General features: G+C 38.8%; 1 protein-coding gene across 1 annotated transcript in view; it reads left to right on the top strand.

Annotated features, from left to right (window-relative positions):
- Positions 1–19,979, top strand: part of IMPG2 (interphotoreceptor matrix proteoglycan 2) — an 82,444-nt gene extending 62,465 nt beyond the window's left edge. Inside the window, exons 12-19 of the mRNA XM_030330330.1 lie at positions 4,237–4,540; positions 5,525–6,807; positions 7,663–7,882; positions 13,057–13,267; positions 14,508–14,696; positions 16,083–16,281; positions 16,736–16,815; positions 19,229–19,979. Coding sequence (XP_030186190.1) covers positions 4,237–4,540; positions 5,525–6,807; positions 7,663–7,882; positions 13,057–13,267; positions 14,508–14,696; positions 16,083–16,281; positions 16,736–16,815; positions 19,229–19,241 — 2,499 coding nt within the window. The 3' untranslated portion in view covers positions 19,242–19,979. The remainder of the gene's footprint in view (positions 1–4,236; positions 4,541–5,524; positions 6,808–7,662; positions 7,883–13,056; positions 13,268–14,507; positions 14,697–16,082; positions 16,282–16,735; positions 16,816–19,228) is intronic.
- Positions 19,980–20,195: the final 216 nt, after the last annotated feature.

Genomic DNA, 20,195 nt, shown 5'->3' on the forward strand with positions numbered 1-20,195 from the left:
TAACTGATTATTGCAGTTTTAGTTAATTTTACTACATTTGTCTTTTGACCTTTATGCTAGCTTTATAATTGATTAACCCATTACTTTTATAATATGTTTAACTTTTCCTATGAGACTTTTACTTTTGCATGTTTTCTTGTCATTAATCAGTTCCATTGCTTTTCAACTGAAAGAAGTCTGTTTAGTATTTCTTGTAAGGCCTGTTTAGTGGTGATGAACTGCCTTAGCTTTTGCTTATCTGAAAAACTCTCTCTTTACCTATTTCTGAATGATAATCTCACTGTAGTTGGGTATTCTTTCCTTTCAGTACTTTGAAAATTTCATGCCACTACTTTCTGGCTTGCAGTGTTGCTGCTGAAAAATCTGCTGACAGCCTTATGGGATTTCCCTTGCACATAAGTTTTTTTTTTTTTTTTTCCTTGTGCTGCATTTAGGGAGTATCTCTTTTGTCTTTACCTTTTGACATTTTAATTATAGTGTGTCTTGGTATAGATTGCTTTGGATTCATCTTTTTTGGAACTCTCTGTGCTTCCTGGACTTGGATGTCTGTTTCCTTCCCAGATTAGGGAATTTTTCAGCCATTATTTATTTAGATAAGTTTTCTGCCTCTTTTTCTCTCTCTTCTCTTTCTGAGACCTCTATAATGTGTATATTATTCCATTTGATGTTGTCCCATAAGCCCCTTAAGGCATTGTCACTTGTTAAAATTATTTTTTCTTTCTGCTGCTCTGTCTGGGTGAGTTTCATTGCTTTGTTTTCTAGCTTGTTGATCTGTGTTCTTCTGCTTCTTCCAGTCTGCTGTTGAAACCCTCTAATGTACTTTTTAGTGCAGTTATTGTATCCTTCAGTTCTGTGATTTATGTTTGGTACTTTCTTATATTTTCTCTTTGTTGAAGTGCTTGCTGTGCACATCCCTTATACTTCCAAGTTTGGTAAGCACCTTTATGAACATTATTTTGAGTTCTTTATTAAGTAGATTACTTATTCCTATTTCATTAAGGTCTTTTTCTGATGTTTTCTCTTGTTCTTTCACTTGGAACATATTCCTCTGTCCCCTCATTTTGTCTGATTCTTTGTGTTTGTTTTCTATGTATTAGATGAAACAGCTACCTCCCTGAGTCTTGTAGGAGTGGTCTTAAGTAGTGATTTTATCCATGGGGGCCAGAAGCACAGTCCCCTCTGGCCACCAGAGCCAGGTGCTCCATGGATATCCCCTCTGTGTGCATGTGCTGGGCTGTAGTGTGGGGAGTGGGTGGGTAGGGTTCTTTCCCAGGCTGTCGGTGACATATTTTTGGCAGGGGTCGGGTCATGGTGCTCTCCTCAGTGGCTGTATTGGGGGCATGGGGGAAGATGTAGCACTTGCCTGGCTGGCTATGGCTCAGCTGTGGCACGGGGTGTGGGGTGGTGTTTGCCTGCCTGGCTATGATGTTCCTGTGGTATGGGATGGGAGCCCCACATGTGCTGGCAGTGTGGAGGGAGGTTGCCAAAACGGCACTCACCAGCACTGGCGTTAGTAAGGTAGAGTAAGATTGCAAAAATGGCACCTACAGTGCTTCTGTCCTTAGAGAAAGCTCTAACAGGTCCCTTCTTTTTGGCAGTTACTTTAAGATTAGTGTATCTCCTTTACATATGGTTTAGGTGCTTTTCAAACTTCTTTTAATACCATAAGATCTAGTAATTCCACTACTGGTTATTTACTCAAAGAAAATGAAAACACTAATTAAAAAAGATACATGTGCTCCTATGTTTAAGATATGGAAGCAACCTAAGTAGGCCATTGATAGATGAATAAAGAAGATGTGGTGTGTATGTATACATACATATATATATATATATATATATATATATATATATATACATGCAATGGAATATTATTCTGCCATAAAAAGAATGAGATCTCGCCATTTTCAACAACATGGATGGATCTAGTGGGTAGTATGCTAAGTGAAGTAAGTCAGACAGAGAAAAGCAAATAACCATATAATTTCACTTTATGTGGAATCTAAAAAAAACAAAACAAACACATACACATACACATGCAAATGAACAAATAAACAAAAAAAGCAGAAATGGATCCATAAACACAGAGAACAAGCTGATGATTATCAGAGGAGAGGGTGGTGGGGTTATGGGTGGTTATCAGAGAGAAGGGGAGTAGGAGGTACAGGTTTCCAGTTATGGAGTGAATGAGTCATGGGGATGAAAGGTACAGCATAGGGATTATAGTCAATGATATTATAATAGCATTCTGTGGTGATAGATGGTAGCTATACTTGTGGTGAACATAGCATAATGTATAGAGTTGTAGAATCACTATGTTGTACACCTAAAACGGATATAACATTGTGTATCAACTCTACTTCAGTTAAAAAGAGATGAAAAACTCTCTTTGAAACGAACAAACAAACAAGCAAACAGATATTGCTGCTTTTGCTCTGGGTTCTGGGGCAAGTAAGTCTGTGAGTGAGTCCTTTAAGGGCAGGTTCTCCATTCCCTATAGTTCTGGACACGGTCCCTGTTGGTTTTATGTTTGGAGGGCTGGTCTCAGGGGTGCAGGACTGAAGGGTTGAGGTGTCTGATATGGAGCACAAACTCCTTGCTCCTCAGGGAAAAGTTCCATGTTGGTGAGATTTCATTCTGATTGTGGATTGCAAGTCTTTAGGTGGGTTTTGGTGAAAGCATATCTCTGCCTCTCCTATCCAACTCAGTGTGGCCCTTTTATCTTTTGTTGTGGAGATGCTGTCCACCTAGTTTTCAGGACTTTTTCAGAGGAAAATTTTCCATATGTAGCTATATATTTGTTGTGTATATAGGTGAAGGTATGTTCAGTATCTTCTGATGCTGACATCTTGAACCCAACACCAGGAGGTTTCTTAAGGGATCTATCTCACGAGAAATATAACAATTCAACAGTGAAAGAAGTATTTTAGAAATTCAGCCTGTAATACTGTAGCCAGAATATGGTCAGCCTGTATCTTCTACTGGGGAGCTCTTAAAAGTACCATGTCTAGGTCCTATCCTCAACCAATTAAGTTGGTATCTCTAGGGTGTGAGGCCTGGACATTGGTGCATTTTTTTGTTTTTTGTTTTTTAATTGAGAGAGACAGAGTGAGAGAGGGAGGGAGGGAGGGAGGGGGGGAGAGAGAGAGAGAGAGAGAGAGAGAGAGAGAGAGAGAGAGAGAGAGAGAGAACCCAAGCAGGCTCTGCACTGTTAGCCTGTGGGATTAATCTCAGGAACTGTGAGATCATAACCTGAGTTGAAATCAAGTCAGACATTTAACCAACTGAGTCACCCAGGTGCCCTGGTGTTTTTAAAACGGTTTCATGTGATTTTAATGTTATTTAGGGTAGAGAATGATTGTTCTTTTCTATTTTCCTTTTTCAGTTTTTGCCCAGGAAATATTTCATGAATTTCTTCTATACATATAGCACTTCTTATTTTTTGTTTTTTAGAAGTAAGCATAGATTGAATTATATAAACTCCCATGAAATGCCATGGTCATTTTACCCATTAGCATCACATCTAAACTTTTATGCATAGACTTATCTTTATATGATTAAATAATTAGCATATTCAAGGATTGTGTTTCTGTCTACTTTTCTATCCCGGAAGTTATTAATACTATATTACTACATTAGTAAAAAGTCACTAGAAAGAGAAAATTGTATTTTTTAAGTGAGGTACCGTTTCGTAGATGTTGATATTCTTTCAAAGTAGCAAGACCACATTTTGATGTGGTGACATTTCATATCAAAACAAAAAACCTTAAGTAGTTAAATACATTTCAGAATGAATAATATTTCTAATTGTTCTTTCCTGCTGTAGGCAATGTGCTTAGGTTTTTGACATCAAATTACAGAGAATAGTAATTTTATATATAGAGTATTTAAGCTAATAAGACAGAGTAAGGGACCATCTAAAGTAAGAGAAATATTTTTTCTCACAAATTCACTTTGGAATCTTTTAAATATGGTATCTCATCTCTCCCCAATTTATGATGAGTTTCAAGAGGTATGTGGTTTTTCCCTAGAGTTTTCAAATAGTGTGTGGTTGAATAGGGGTTTGATTAGAGATCTGTTTGATTGGAGAACCCATGTCCCCACCCCCTCCCCACCAATATTACATTGTCTATGTGTCCCTAGAAAATCTGGGAATGTTACACATAGGTGATATTTGAAATCATTTTTGTGTGTTTCTTTTATCTATGATATGATTTAGCCTTTTTTTCCCCCCAGGATAATACCCTTCAAGCTGAATGGCCCTCAGCAGATGAATCCACCACCAGCAGTATTTCACCACTTGATTTCACCTCTGGTCCTCCCTCAACCAATGGCAGGGAACTCTGGTCAGAAAGCCCTTTGGGTGATTTAGTGTCTACACCCGAATTAGCCTTTCCCGCGAAGGTGGGCCTCAGTTCTTCCCCAGAGGTTTTAGAGGTTAGCAGCTTGACTCTTCATTCTGTCACCCCAGCAGTGCTTCAGACTGGCTTGCCTGTGGTTTCTAAGGAAGGAACTTCTGGATCTCACATATTAGAAGATGGTAAGTGATTCTAATCACTTTTCATACTTTTTGACTTTATTATATCAGATGACAAAGGTTTTGAAGAAAGAATGCCACTAAGGCTAATAGAGAAGCATGGTAACATCTATTAGGAGGAAATATCTTGGAAAAGCTGTGTGAGAGAGGAAACAATCAGATTGAATTGGTTGGAATGGAGATTCCAAATAGGTAAATAACAAGAAATGAACTTGGTGGGGTGGGGGTGGGGGATCAGTTAATAGATGTTTTGAACATCCTATTAAAGAATACATAATTGAATTAAATTACTATTAAAGAACTACTTTATTAACTTGGATGTTAAAGTTATAGTGATAAACAACATCAAAGAAAATTATTCTAGTATCTTGTAGTAGTATTAATTGCGGGGGCCCAATATAGAGAATTTAGCTTGCATTAGGGAGAATGCAAGCTAAGGGAGAACGTAAACCAGGGTAGCTATAGCAGAGATTAGGAAATGAAAATCAAGTAGATGATTTAGTTGTGGCAGAAAGGAAAAATCAATATGACTTATGGATGGAGTATATTTGTGAAAGAGGAAGTTAAAGATATAATGAGTCCAGGATTTTAAACATTGGGTAAATCTGGAGGATGATGGGCAATAAACATAATAAGGAAATCAGAATTCAAAGACAAAATTTCCTGGATTTTCTGTCTAGTTTCCACTAGATTAAGTCTTTGTTGTCAATATGGTTCTTTATTTTCATGGAGTAAAAAACTAAAATCTTTAAAGATGAATTATTTCAATAGCTGAGATCTTGTTATCTTCAGGGAAGGGGGTATATTCATGAGTGATTGTACCACATCACAAAATCATGAGATCCTCTTGCTTGCTTATATATCAAAGTAAAAATCAGCACTGTACATCCTAACTTAATGAGAAAACAAATAGCTTGCTTTATTAGGAGAACTAGGAATACATTTTGGCAATTCTGTAGATTAATTAATGGAAAACTTTATTTTTAGGATTAATCAAATTTGAAGGGCCAGAAGATATTCTTTCTGTTCATTCATTGCCTTCAAGTCCATTCACTCATCCAGTGCCAAAGGAAACGATATCATCTGTGGAAGACTCTGAAGTGTCTTTGACATCCTCACCATATCTGGCCTCCTCTGTCACTTTGGATCTTGCTAAAGAAACAATGATACCTTTTGGCTTGGACTCTTTGGCCTCCAAAGTCAAAGGCCAATTAGAAGTGAGCACTTTGATGCCAGACACATCCATAGAAAAAGAGTTTATATTTGAGAGTGGTTTAGGTTCAGGATCTGGGCAAAAGGTGGATCTGATTACTTGGCCATGGAGTGAGACTTCATTAGAGAAGAGTTCTGAACCACTGTCTAAGTCATGGCTTGAAGATCAGGAATCACTTATGCCAACTGAAGGTATAGATGAGAAATTAGGTATAGATGACAAAGATTCCACAGGGCAAAGTACTGAGCATTTAAAATATGGATATTATGATAGATCCACACACTTTGCAGAGGAAGAGCTCATTGGTGGACCTACTGTGCCCATCTTTGCAGAGACCACAACTGAATCTGCATCTCTAATTCTCTCCAAGCAAATATCAGAGGCACCTGACATTGATGATTACTCAGTTACCAAAGCACCTCTTCTATTGACAGCTATAGCAATCTCTGCTTCTACTGGTAAACCAGAGCTACCATTTCTAAAGAAGGATATGGAACAAACTATAGAGTCATCCGACCGTGAATGGTTTGACAGCAAGGTTTCAATAATGAAGCCAGATATGCAACCTTTGGGGACCATATTGCCAGAATCAGATGTAGTTTGGGCAAGAACTTCTTCCCTGGGGAAATTGTCCAGAGACATATTGGCAACTACACTGCAGAGTACTGACAAGCTCTGGCTGAAATCTTCCATGACACAGTCTACCAAATTGTCTCCAACCACAAGCTCCACCCTGCTAGAGGATGAAGTAATTATGGGTGTACAGGATATTTCATTAGAACTGGACCGGATAGGCACAGATTACTATCAGCCTGAGGTAATCCCTGAGGAAAATGGCAAGGTTGGTAGTTATGTGGAAATGTCTACAAATGTTCAGTCCACAGAGAGGGCTATTGTGGTGCAACCCACAGAAGGAGGTGACTTGAGTCATACCCAGACTGCAGGAGCTTTGGTGGTTTTCTTCAGCCTCCGAGTGACAAACATGATGTTTTCGGAAGACCTATTTAATAAAAACTCTTTGGAGTATAGAGCACTGGAGCAAAGATTTTTGGAACTGGTAAGCACAAGAAATGCAACATGGGTATTAGTGAATAATCGTGTATGTACTAACCCTCTTTCTCCCAAACATAAAATCTGAGCCAGTGAAAGTCTGGTCTGTTGTGCACATTGATTTTTAAATAGCATCATAGTCTACGGTTGGTAGAAAAACAATACAACAGATAGATACAAGAAATGGGAAACACAAATATAGCCTGAAGATTATATAATAACTTAGATATTGAAGATTGTATTCCATGAATCATGGAACTGAAACAAGTTTACAATTTCTTTTCACATTTTATTATGAGACCAGTTTTCTGTAGGTACTAATAATACCTTCACTGTTGTGAACCTTGGTTTTTGTTAAATGTGTTATTTTTATTTTTGGGGGGGGGTAGTAAGAGAGCACAAGCAGGGCAGAGGCAGAAAGAGAGAAGGGAACAGAGGATCTGAAGCAGGCTCTGTGCAGACAGCAGAGAGCCTGATATGGCGCTTGAACTTGAGAACTGCAAGATCATGACCTGAGCCAAAGTTGGATGCTTAACCAACTAAGCCACCCAGTCACGCCTTGGCTGTTGTGATTCTTTGGTGAAACAGAGAGAATAAACTCTCTGTTATCTAAAACTGTCTATGAGTTTCATGGATTCTTAAATATTGCTGTGAAAATCTCTTGACTCTCAAGTGATTGGCAATTTATACTTTTATTGATGAACAGTTTAAATAATTGAAATACTGAATATAGAATTGAAATAGAATATAATGTCAAAAAGTGGGGGAGGGGCTCATTCTTGTTTTTTGGGTGGGGGTTGGTATGTTTTGAACAAAATAGCAAAACCTTGTAAACAAACTGACTACTTTTCATGTATTGTAGCTGGTTCCCTACCTCCAGTCAAATCTCACAGGGTTCCAGAATTTAGAAATCCTGAACTTTAGAAATGGCAGTATTGTGGTGAACAGCCGAATGAAGTTTGCCAAGTCTGTCCCTCCTAATGTCAACAATGCTGTATACATGATTCTGGAAGACTTCTGTACCACGGCCTACCAGACCATGAACTTGGCTATTGATAAATACTCCCTCGATGTGGAATCAGGTAATGGTATTGAATGCTGATGGTGGTTTCTTAATGGAATCTGGTTATTATTCTTGTGCATTTTCTTCTATAGTGAATCAAGGTAAATTCAATACTTGTAGGAAAAAGAGTATTATGTCAGGCAGAATCTCCACATCTTGGTAATTATTAAATGATCTCTTCAAAGGACATCATTATCATTCTCTTTTAAAAAGGGTTGTTCACATGTATTACCTTGTTTACCTCCCATTCCCTTTTCTTTTCTTTTTTTTCCCCATTCCCTTTTCTTTCTTTTTTTTTTTTTTTTTTTCCCAGCTGAGGATTTATTGGCGTTTTGGGACAGAGAGAGACAGAGCATGAACAGGGGAGGGGCAGAGAGAGAGGGAGACACAGAATCGGAAACAGGCTCCAGGCTCCGAGCCATCAGCCCAGAGCCTGACGCGGGGCTCGAACTCACGGACCGCGAGATCGTGACCTGGCTGAAGTCGGACGCTTAACCGACTGCGCCACCCAGGCGCCCCTCCCCATTCCCTTTTCTACCTGCTCTGTCTAGCTCTCTTTTACTTATCCCCTGGATCTGCTCTACTCATCTCTGAGTTGCCAAACCCAAAAGATTTGCACTCTCTTTCCTTCTATATTACTTTCCTAAGCTGTTTTATCCATTTCCATTATTGTAAATCTTATATAAATGTCAGTAACTCTCCACATTTATTAATGCTTATTTATTTTTGAGAGAGAGAGAGAGAGCGAGTGCACAAGCAGGGGAGTGGCAGAAAGAGAGGGAGACACAGAATTCGAAGCAGGCATCTTTTAAGTAAATTGAATCCTTCTGTCAGCTTCACTGTCTTGAGAAATGAAAGCCATATTCACTCACCTACTTGAGCCAGAAACCTGGGAAGTCATTCTGATAACTCAGTTTCCATCACCCCCAAACTTATATTAATTCTGAAAATTCTAAATATGTCTTAAATCTGTGTACTTCATTATCACCTCTCGTTTGAACCAGTTTCCCCACTACCTGTCTTATTCCCCTCCCCTATACAGACCGCAGCCAGGGTGCTCTTTCTAAAACATCAATCAGATTATTTCACTTCCCTACTTGAAATCTTCAGTGGCTGCCTGGTTCAATAGCCATGAGCTCTGGTCCCTATTTTTTTCCCCGTATCATCCAGTGAAACTAACTTCTTTGCTCACCATATTGTACTCAAATTAGCTTGTTTTACTTCTTCAGATTCAAGAAACTTGCAAGAAACTTTGCATATACTTACTGTCCCTGTTGCCTAAAACTCTTTCCCCTCTCTGCTGATTTCTGTTCACCTTTTATGCCTCAGTTCAAATGTTTTTTCCTCAAGATTTTCACTGATTCACCCATAATCTGGATTGGGTCTTTCCTTTTAGTCTTTCCTGTAATATAATATTCTTTCCTGCTATAGAGTGTATAACTTTTGTAATAATGATTATTTATGCACATAGTTGCTTTGTGGCTATTTTTCCAGTTGAGCTATCCACAAGGACAGAGACTTGTCTGATTTATTAATCACTTTCTGGCCCAAACCTAGCACAGTATCTTGCATGTAAGAGGTACTCAAAAATACTGTGACTGGCTGAAATAAACCATTGTTTTTATTTGGAACACTTGGATGCAGAGGATACTGTTGGATCCTCAAACTTTGTTCTCTTTTTCCTTCCATAGAGAGAACAGTGATTTTGAGTAGGAGTAAGGTGAAATGCCTAGGTTTGTATTTCTCTAGTGCCTTTTACTCTCAAACCGGTTTGGGAGTCAACACTATTCTTTAACTGGGAGAAAAGCAAACATTCTTCCCTTTGAAATTTTTGAAGGAACATCATTCATTCAAAATGAGGAAAGTGTGGGGCAGTGGAAGAAGAAATTAATTATAATTTGGAAGGCCTGGTTTCTTGGCTCTGCTCTGCTGTTTGTCATTTGTGTAACTCCAGATGAGCTGTTTTATCTCTGAGGCTTAGTACTTATATGTTAAATGGGGATAGTATTATTACCTGGTCTGTATATTTCATGGGGGCTAGTCTAAGGATTAAACAAAAACCATGCAAAAACATTTGACTACCCACACAAATACAAACAGTTATGATTTATACAACTTTTGCAAAAGTCCATCTACTTCTTTTTAAAGAGATTATAATAGGGGCGCCTGGGTGGCTCAGTCAGTTAAGTGTCCGACTTTGGCTCAGGTCATGAACTCACAGTTCATGGGTTTGAACCCTGTATCAGATTCTGTGCCGACAGCTCAGAGCCTGGAGCCTGCTGTGGATTCTGTGTCTCCGTCTCTCTCTGCCCCTCCCCTGCTCTGTCTCTGTCTCTCTCAGAAATGAATAAACATTGAAAAAATAAAAAATAGAATTACAATAAAGAAGTGCGTTCACTTCAGTTTTGTGTGTAACTCACATGTCAGCTGCATGGCAAGTCATCTAGGTTTATAGGGTCACCTTTTCCTTTAATATTCAAATGAACTGGAATCAGCCTCTCCCTTGTGCAGTGTAAAACCTGCATTCACGGCCTTCTCACTCTCACTATCTCTAGGAATTATCCGGGAATTTAAATATTTCTTAATTATCTCCAGCTCTGAGTTAGTTGAGCTGAGTTTCCAGTCTCACATTTACTTTGACCCATGTGGTTGTTCTTTATGTTAACCCAACACAGATCACAGTCCCGTTTGTCACTTCCCAGAACACCTCTAACCCAAGGTAGTTGATTCTGTCAGACATTTGCCGATGGTATGAGGGTGATGGAAGAGGCTTTATTGTAGCGTTGCAGGTGGCTTAAGCATGTTACTATTAGGCTTAACCATCCTAAATTCCTCAGCAAATCTTTCAAAGGCATCTCTTACTGGCCAACTTTTTCTCCAGGACCCAGTCCGCTACCATGTTATTCTGGCTGCTCTTGCTATCTTTCCAGACCCTCTTCATATTTCCTTCACTCTTATTTTCCTGAACCCATAAATCCTTCTCTTAGCATTCTATTGGGAAAAAACCAGAATGTATTCATTCTACAATTGAGATCCTGTCTCCTATCTTAAGCTGAGCTCTAAGTCTACCTTTGAATTCTTCCAAACAGAGGGTCATGCATTCTGGGCATCCTCACCTTCAACCCGCACAAAGACCTAGAAAGAGACCTCCAAACTACAGCCTTTTATTTACATGATTATATATTAGTCTTGGTTTTTCTCAGTCTGGAAGCAAAAGGGAGCAAGATTTTTTTTTCCTCTTATACTCTATTTTCCTTCCCTCCCTCCTGCAAAAACATTCACCTATACCCACATAGAATGGCCACGAAGTTTTCAAATTTCTAAGTAGGTATTTTCCTATAGCATGCATATTTTTAGTTAAAAGACTTCCAATTAAAACACTATTTTATCCCAAGATGGACTAGAGACAAGGCTGACTTGTCTCTTGCCTTACTTGTTTTCACGTCATGTTTCAGAAATTCTTGAACTTTTATCAACAAAAGGGAGCCACACAATACCATCCTTCCCACCCCCTATATACACTCCTTTTCTTCAAGTCTAAGATTAGATTATTTTCTGATTACAGAGTGACAAAATGAATACTAGGGTAAAGATGTGTAGACTTAGGAAATACACAGATGAATCCTGCATATAGAAACTGCCCATCTGTCATCACATTTGGATGCTCTCCTTGTTATAAGAGCATCTTATTAGTGTCTCCTATATTAATGTCCTAGGGCTGCTATAACAAAGAACCACAAACTGATTGGTTTGTAACAACATAGCACTTTATTCTCTCATAGTTCTGGAAGCTATAAATCCAAAATCAAGGTGTTTGGTAGGGCCACATTTCCTCTGAAAGCTCTAAGAAAAATTCCTCCTTGCCTCCTGCTAAGCTTCTGGTGTTTGTTGACAATGCTTGATGATCTTGACTTATGGATGCATCACTCCAGTCTCTGTCTCCATCTTTATATGGCCTTCTTTTCTGTGTGTTTGTGTCTCTGTGTTCAAATTTCCCTTTTCTTTTAAGGACATCAGTTATTGGGTTAGGGTCCACCCTAATCAAATATGACTTCATCTTAACTTGATCACATCTGCAAAGAACCTATTTCCAAATAAGGTCATATTCTGAGGTTTTGAGTGGACATGAATTTTGGGGGCTATACTATTCAACTGCGTTCGTCTCCGCATTCCTTCATAGGATAAAGGAAAATAAGCTGCAGAGATCCAAAGTCCAAGACCACAGATTTGTGCAGGGTATCTTTAATCTCCAGAGCATCAAGGAAATCATTGATTCTCAAAACCATATTAGTTTCTCTGGAAACAGAGACTATGCTCTTTATTTTTTTTAGCTCCCCTTAGCCTTTTGGCTTAACTTCATGATTTTTCATCTAGATGAGTCTATGGATCATTTCCACCTATTTCATCTGTCTTTGGTATCTGTGTCACCATTTGCCACTCACAGATTGCTGTTTATCAGTGAAGACATATAGCGGGATGTTCTTCGGTAGGATAGAAGACCCATCATGGTCATTGTCTTGTATCACTTTTGACTTGTTATTGTCATAATTATGTAAAATTTTTATTTTTTCTCATCTAATAAAGAAAAATAGTTACTGAAGTCAAAATATTATTGGGAATGGCCTCAGGTGGTATAGGGCTGATTTATTTTTCTCACATTGGCTTCAACAAATTTCAGATGTTCTTAGCTACTCTTATTGGGTTATATCCACCCCTGAGGCTCCTATCAGTTCTTCTCTGGGCTCTGTTTCCTCATCCCATGTTCTCAGTGTGGAGAACTGGCATTTAGCATTGTATACAGAACACAGGTAGTACTGTAACTACTATAGTAGGTTAGGGTTGGTGCAAATGAATGATATATGAAAACTATGTTGAATTTAGATTGACAATTACATGGCATGTGTTTTAAGGCTTCCACATGCTTCTTTGATAAAACATGTAAAAAAAAAAAACAGGTCATTGGGTTTTATCTTTTAGTTCTGGGTTTCAGAAAATTTGATAAAAGTTCATCAATCCAAGGATGGGTGAGAATTTTTTGTGGTATTGGTGGTGATGGTATACTTTAATGGTTCAGGAATGGGGTTGCCCTCTGGTACTTTGCAGTGGGAGAGTGTTACTGGAGGGGCTTCATGTATCCCAGCCCCTGTATTTTGCCTTTTCTTGTATAATTCTCTGGTTTGTTTGATATTTTAGGTGATCAAGCCAACCCTTGCAAGTTTCAGGCATGCAATGAATTTTCTGAGTGTTTAGTCAACCCCTGGAGTGGAGAAGCAGAGTGCAGATGCCACCCTGGGTACCTGAGTGTGGAAGAACTGCCCTGTCAGAGTCTCTGTGACCTACAGCCTGACTTCTGCTTGAATGATGGAAAGTGTGACATTATGCCTGGACATGGGGCCATTTGTAGGTATGTTGCGTAGAGATTTTGGCTTCCCAAGGTTATAGATAACTTCCTCTGTAGTCATTGTCTACACCTATGACTTTAGGATAATCATAGCAATATTTATTATAAAAGTTATATCTAGGCAATAGATGGATGCCATCTAGTTCTCATGTGAAGACTGGGTCAGTTAATAGGCCTGAATTATACCCAGTTCAATTGGTTATTTTACTTTATACTTTTAGGAAGCTATAAGAAAAACATTATTTAAATATGTCTTACTTGGAGAGTACTTGCAGTAGTTGGTGTTCGCTGTGTTGTTAGGCATAAGATTAATACTTTATACTGTGAAGTTTTTGTGGTCCTGTTGGATGTGTTGTTAAAGGCTTTGAGCTGCTCTTGGTCCTACTGAGTATTCAAAAATAAAGTTCCTAAGATCCATTTTTTTAAAAGGCAGAGCCTAAGAAAGTCCACAGACAGACGAGCAGATTCAGGTAGCCTGACCATTCTCCTGTACTCATTTCCCTTAAACAAAACAGAACTAGTCAACCTCTGAACTACACAACAACTAGTCACATGGATGTAAATGGAGAAAACGCTTAGAATAAATGGGAGAAACATGAATAAGAAGATGGTTTGTGAACGTCAAAATGGGCAAATGTTGGTATAGATGCCAGACACGGAGGACATAGGTGGGGATGATCAGACTCTTTTGAATGAAAAAGTATAAAGTTGAACTAGAAAACTCCAAGGAAAAATAGTTTGCTCATTTCCAGAGAAATTAATATTATTTTGAAAAGCAGTCATTTTCTTGCTGCTCTGGGAATTGACACTTTTGCCCAAGCCTGGGGCCTCAGGGTTGGGGGAATCTCTGCAGTGTGGTGAAAGGAGATGAGGAGTTCGGAGACTGGAGTCTAGACCCAGATTTGTTGCTGACTAATTGTGTGATCTCATAGTCACTTTCCTTCGTAGGCCAGTGTTTTGTTAAGTATAAATAAGAAAGTTAAATAGAGTACTTTCTTTCGGTCTAGTCAGTCTTTTATTTAGTCATTTACAAATCGTCATGGAAGACCTGCCAGGTCTGCACCAGCCGTTAATCACAACCTTAAATTGTATGATCACTTAGCCTGTTATGTTCACTCCTTTACTGAAGCTTCACGTGGTCAGTATTTATTTCACTACCTTTCCCCGGTCCTGCCAAAGGTTCTGCCATTGTTGTTTTCAGCACAGTGGTTCTGGTTTTGGACTTTGTCTCTTCTCATTACAGATGCCGGGTGGGTGAGAACTGGTGGTACCGAGGTGAGCACTGTGAGGAGTTTGTGTCTGAGCCCCTGGTAATAGGCATCACCATTGCCTCTGTGGTTGGACTTGTCCTCGTTTCGTCTGCTGTTGTCTTCTTCCTCGTCAGGACTCTTCAGACTCGTCATGTTAGGAGAGAGAGAGAGAGGCTCAGCAGGTATATAAAGAAAATTGCTCTCTAATGGAATAAAATACTCCTTTTATTCATTTATTTTGTACTTACTAAATGCCCTATTGGATATATGGATCTGGTTGGAGGAGAGGAAGCTATAAAGTTGAATAAAAACATGGTCCCTATCCTCAAAGGATGTCAGATTGGAAACAAATGTAAACAAGAGTATGAATAAGATGCTAAGGGGCATAGATGAGGGATTAATTCATTTGGCCTGGCAGAGTGTCTTAGAAGTTTTAATGATGGTTATGATATTTAGCTGGACAGGAGGGTAGATGTTTCCTGGGGGGGTGGTGGTGGTTAATTGAATGAGCATGAGCAAAGTCAGGAAGGCATTCATGAATCTCAAGACACACTGAAGGAATGTCATTGTTGAATGTGGCCAGAAGGCCTGTTTTGCCATTGGGGAGGAATTAGAAGGGTGATGGAACTGAGGTGAGACCTCTGTGTGAAGACCAGATCTGTTAGTTTGTTCCCTTTTGGCTCTTACCAGTGGTAATTAGCTAGATTGTAAATCTGGGTAAGAATCTGACAAGAACTAAAATCTGTTTCTCTGTTTAGTAGCTTCATTAATGGGGGAAATGAAACCTGCTCTTCCTAGTAGGATAGAGATTCAAAGACCTTTTAGTTGTTATGTGATCGTGATCCTTGGTTGTACTTTGCTTCTGTGCTACTCGAGTCTGTAAGATCTGCTGCTTCAGGTTCAGGTTACCTGTCCTCATTCTCTGGCATGGCTAGGGAGACACCTCTCCTAGGTTCCTAGAGCACCCAGGACATACTTCCATCATTGTTGTTACATTTTTTTAATTAATTCTGATTTTGCTTTAGAGTGTATTCAGGACAGGGTTCCAACAAACTCTTTGTGTCATCAGCATCTAGAACAATCCTAGGCACATAATTGATGCTCAGTAAATATTTGTAGATCTGAATGGAATTTCATTGAGGTCTCCCTGTATTTACTTTTCTATCAAATTCTCTGTTTACTGATGCAACTCAGGTTGCATACTGATTTTGACTTGCATACTCTAGGAATGATGGAACTGTATTCATTTAATGAAATACTGTACGGTGAAGGACATATTTCCCCATCAACATTTATTGACAAGCATTTTGGGGCAAATAAAGACAAATAGGACATGAAACAGTCATTCCATAGGGCACTTGCCATGTAGTTCAGGAAATGATAATGATACTACCTGATAAATAATATTTGAGATTGATCTGAATATTTTTCATAGTTACCTCCCCACATCTGTATCCAGCTCACCTCTTTTTCTTGCCCAATAGAAATCGTGCTTCAGGTAAATAGTCTTTGAAGTAGTTGAGCATCTGAAAAACCTCAATCAACCATACTTTTGTTTTTTGCTCCAGCAGGCAGCCTGACAGCCTCTCATCAATTGAAAATGCTGTGAAGTACCCTGCATATGAAAGCCATGTGGCTGGACCTGAGCAGTATGAGGGGCCCTATCCTCACAACCCCTTCTACAGCTCTGCAAGTGGAGAGATGATTGGTGGTCTGAGCAGGGAAGAAATCAGGCAAATGTATGAGAACAGTGAGCTTTCCAAAGAGGTAGGTAACTTTGCTTTTCTGTTGCTGCTGCTGCTGCTGCTGCTGCTGCTGCTGTGTGTGTGTGTGTGTGTATGCATACACATGAAAGTACATGGACCTTAAGAAAGAGTGAAAAATATTTCCTGGTCAGTTTTTTACCTCATGATATCTTCCAGTCGATGTGGTATGCAGGGGATATGCAATTCTGAGCTATACCTAATTTCCCCCTCCAGTGCTTTCTTTTTCCATTATTAGCAAATGCTCTCTCTTTCCTCCCTCCTTTCCTTAGGAATATATGTCTGAGTTATCCAGAGTGGTTCATGCAGTAACCAAACCCTCATTTCTCTGAAAAGGCCATTCTGTCCTATAGCTCTCCCCTGGGTAGCCCAGAAAGCCACACTTCCTTATAAAAAATGAGAACTCCTTCAAAAAAAGCTGCTGGGGTTTTTCTAATGGTGTTTTTTTCTTTTCTAAGGAAATTCAAGAAAGAATGAGAATTTTGGAACTGTATGCCAATGATCCTGAGTTTGTAGCTTTCGTGAGAGAACATCAAATGTAAGCATTTGTTACAGTCTCTTATGCAGGTTCTTAAGCTGTGCCTTAGAATAGTGCCACCAGTGTGGGTACATAACATAATTCCTGTCCTCATGACATGGGTTCTGGTGATAACCAATGCTTATTAACTGATAAGTGAGGAGGGGAAGCCGCCAATACATGAAGGGACTTAAGGTCATAATGATAACAAATGGTAGAGAAGATTTAAAACTATCTGTTCTGACCTAGAGATTCCTGGGCTATGTTGTATTTTCTCTCTTGTTACCACAGAGAACACCTGTGATTTAATGCTCTAAAATATTTTTCATGGACAGTTTCTATGAAAAGCACTTGAGCAGCCAAAAATCCTCACACATTTCAATGTTTCCTTCCATTGCTGTCTTGGTAGACAGTTTTCAGTATGCTTTGAATTACAGAAATCTCATTAAAGTATTTATCTCTTGCTTTTATCAAGTTAATCTTACATTTCCCTCTTTCACTTTCCATTTGTTTTTCTCAGCATGCATTTTGGGCAAATTCTGTAACTATTTTTCTCTGTTCCTCAGGATCCATAACCATACTTGGGTTACCAAAATAAACTATCATGGGTCACCTAGGTGGCTCAGTCATTTAAGTGTCCGACTGGCTCAGGTCATGATCTCACAGTTCATGAGTTCGAGCCCCGCATTGGGCTCTTTGCTGACAGCTTAGAGTCTGGAGCCTGCTTCAGATTTTGTGTCTCCCTCTCTCTAAGTCCCTCCCATACTCATATTCTGTCTCTCTCTCGAAAAAAAATAAAAAAAAAACTATCTTATAGAGAGGCCATTGTGGGCATTAATTGAATATATGATGACTGAGATATAATTTGGCTTTGATATTTGTTCCTGCTGCCCTCATAAAGGTACTTCCTCATGGATGGGGTTCCACTGAGGCCAGATATCTTTGCCTGGCTTTTAGAAGAGAGAAACCACAGCAATTCATGCATGCTTGCAGAAGAAATTGATAAAGCGTCATGATAACACACATGGCCTTAATGGGAGCCTCTGCCCCTTTGCTCTGAATCCCTTTGCTCTGATAAGCAGTCCTTCACTTATGGTTCCTCTCTGATAGGAAGGGATTAATTAGAACCTAAGGAAACTGAAGAAGATGGTTTTTAAATTCCAAGTACATGGTGGAGATTCCTTTAAAAATCTCTGAACATCTGACTTGGTCCCTGGGAGGTGCTGCCAACCTTATTGAATGTTGTTAGAGCAATATTACCAGGAAACTGCCTTTCTTTTTTTTTAAACTTGTTTTATTTTTTATTTTTTTAAATTTACATCCAAATTAGTTAGCATATAGTGCAACAATGATTTCAGGAGTAGATTCCTTAGTGCCCCTTACCCATTTACCCCATCCTCCCTCCTACAACCCCTCTTGTAACCCTCAGTTTGTTCTCCATAGTTATGAGTCTTTTCTGTTTTGTCCCCCTCCCTGTTTTTATATTATTTTTGTTTCCCTTCCCTTATGTTCATCTGTTTTGTCTCTTAAAGTCCTCTTATGAGTGAAGTCATATGGTTTTTGTCTTTCTCTGACTGGCTAATTTCACTTAGCATAATACCCTCCAGTTCCATCCACGTAGTTGCAAATGGCAAGATTTCATCCTTTTTGATTGCCGAGTAATACCCTATTGTATATATATACCAGGAAACTGCCTTTTAAGAACCAGGACTCCCCTTCATCCCTACAACTCTGGCCAGCAGATTGCCTATGGCTCCATTTCAGTGGTATCCAATAGAAAGAACATAACTGATGTTTTTGTCTTTCCTAAGACTCTTTATAAGCCTCTTGGAGCCACCTGCTTGAATGTGTTCTCTCAATTAAAAATGCATTTCATTTAGGCTAAGACATTCAAAGAAGGGATTCAGGAGACCCTAATTAGTGACACACAGATTAATTACATGCTTCAGTTTCTTGTAACTGCCTTTGAAACATACCAAAAAAAAAAAAAAATTCCATGTGGCAAAGAATATTTAAATAAGAAGATCCAGTGAAACAAAAGAAAGTCCACATAAACACTATAACCTTAAGAGGGATGTTCACTGAGGAAAGATGGCATTGAAAAAAAATGTTAGGTATGTAAATTCATACATTTTCAATTTCACTTAGTCTCAGCATTTTCATCTACCAGTAGCCCAAGAAAATGTTCATAGACTTGATTTAGGATTCATAAAAACATTACATGGTCTTGATAGAGTGGGGCTTTTTTTGGTGGGCGGAGGCGGTTTGTTTGTTTTTTAGCTCAGCAAAGCACAGGACAACTTTCTGTAAAGAAAGAAAATAGAAAATGTTGGTGATCTTAGGAACCATATGTTGGTGATGTATTATAACAAAAGTGAATTTCAGAGCATTTCTTGCTTTTTCAATTAATTGTTCTTTGTTTTTTTCATGGCAGGGAAGAGCTTTAATCAAAACTTTTATTATGAAACTGATCAGAAGCCTAGAGAAGATGGAGATCACTTGTTACCTATGTCATATAATTAACCTGGATTTTGACCTCTGTTGGAAGAAGAGTGAAAAAATTAAAAATTAAAAAATTAAATTTGGGGACAAAATTTTTTCTAGCTTAAAATTTCAGAATGTAGTAAGAGATGTGACCATTTTTATACCTACAAAGACCAAAAGCTGTATTTAAAGAAACTCAAATATGGGTTTGAGAAGTATGTATGGGTTCTGGGAAGTATTCTACAAGAAAAACTTGGGCCTAGGAGTTGGGACTGAATTCATTATCTGTTCTGAATCTCGAAAGTGTGTCTTAACTGTGGCTCAGGTTTTCCTGGAAGAAGATAACAGGAGACCATTGCAGGAGAAGGCAGGCTTAGTAACAATATTTTGTAGCATGCTTGTTATTGTTAGGTGGAAGGAGAAGCTTTTGAAGTAGTTTTAATATAGTTTATAGTCAGACATTCATCTACATAAAAAATACTAAGTTTTTTTTGGCAATTACACTATTGTAGAAAAAGTAACCTTTTTGCTGTAGTATAGAGTTAGGCTTCTACTTCAATTTCCACCAGAATTTTGAATTTCCTGAGCATATGAATCAAGACCACATTATTGTTAAGTATGTCAATATCCTATTTTTTTTAGTTGTCAAGGGCATTACATATGTATAATTTTTAAAAAATGTTTATTTATTTATTTTGAGAGAGAGCATGAGCTGGGGGGGGGGGCAGAAAGGGGTGGGGGGAGAGAATCCCAAGCAGGCTCCACACTGTCAGTGCAGAGCCCAGTACAGAGCTCAATCTCATGAACAGTGAGTTCATGACCGGAGCAGAAATCAAGAGTCAGATGCTTAACCGACTGAGCCACCCAAGCGCCCCTCATATGTATAATGTTTAAAGGGTTCCCATTATCTACAGATT

The sequence above is a fragment of the Lynx canadensis genome, chromosome C2 (assembly GCF_007474595.2).
Source record: "Lynx canadensis isolate LIC74 chromosome C2, mLynCan4.pri.v2, whole genome shotgun sequence".
In the NCBI taxonomy this organism is placed as follows: domain Eukaryota; kingdom Metazoa; phylum Chordata; class Mammalia; order Carnivora; family Felidae; genus Lynx; species Lynx canadensis.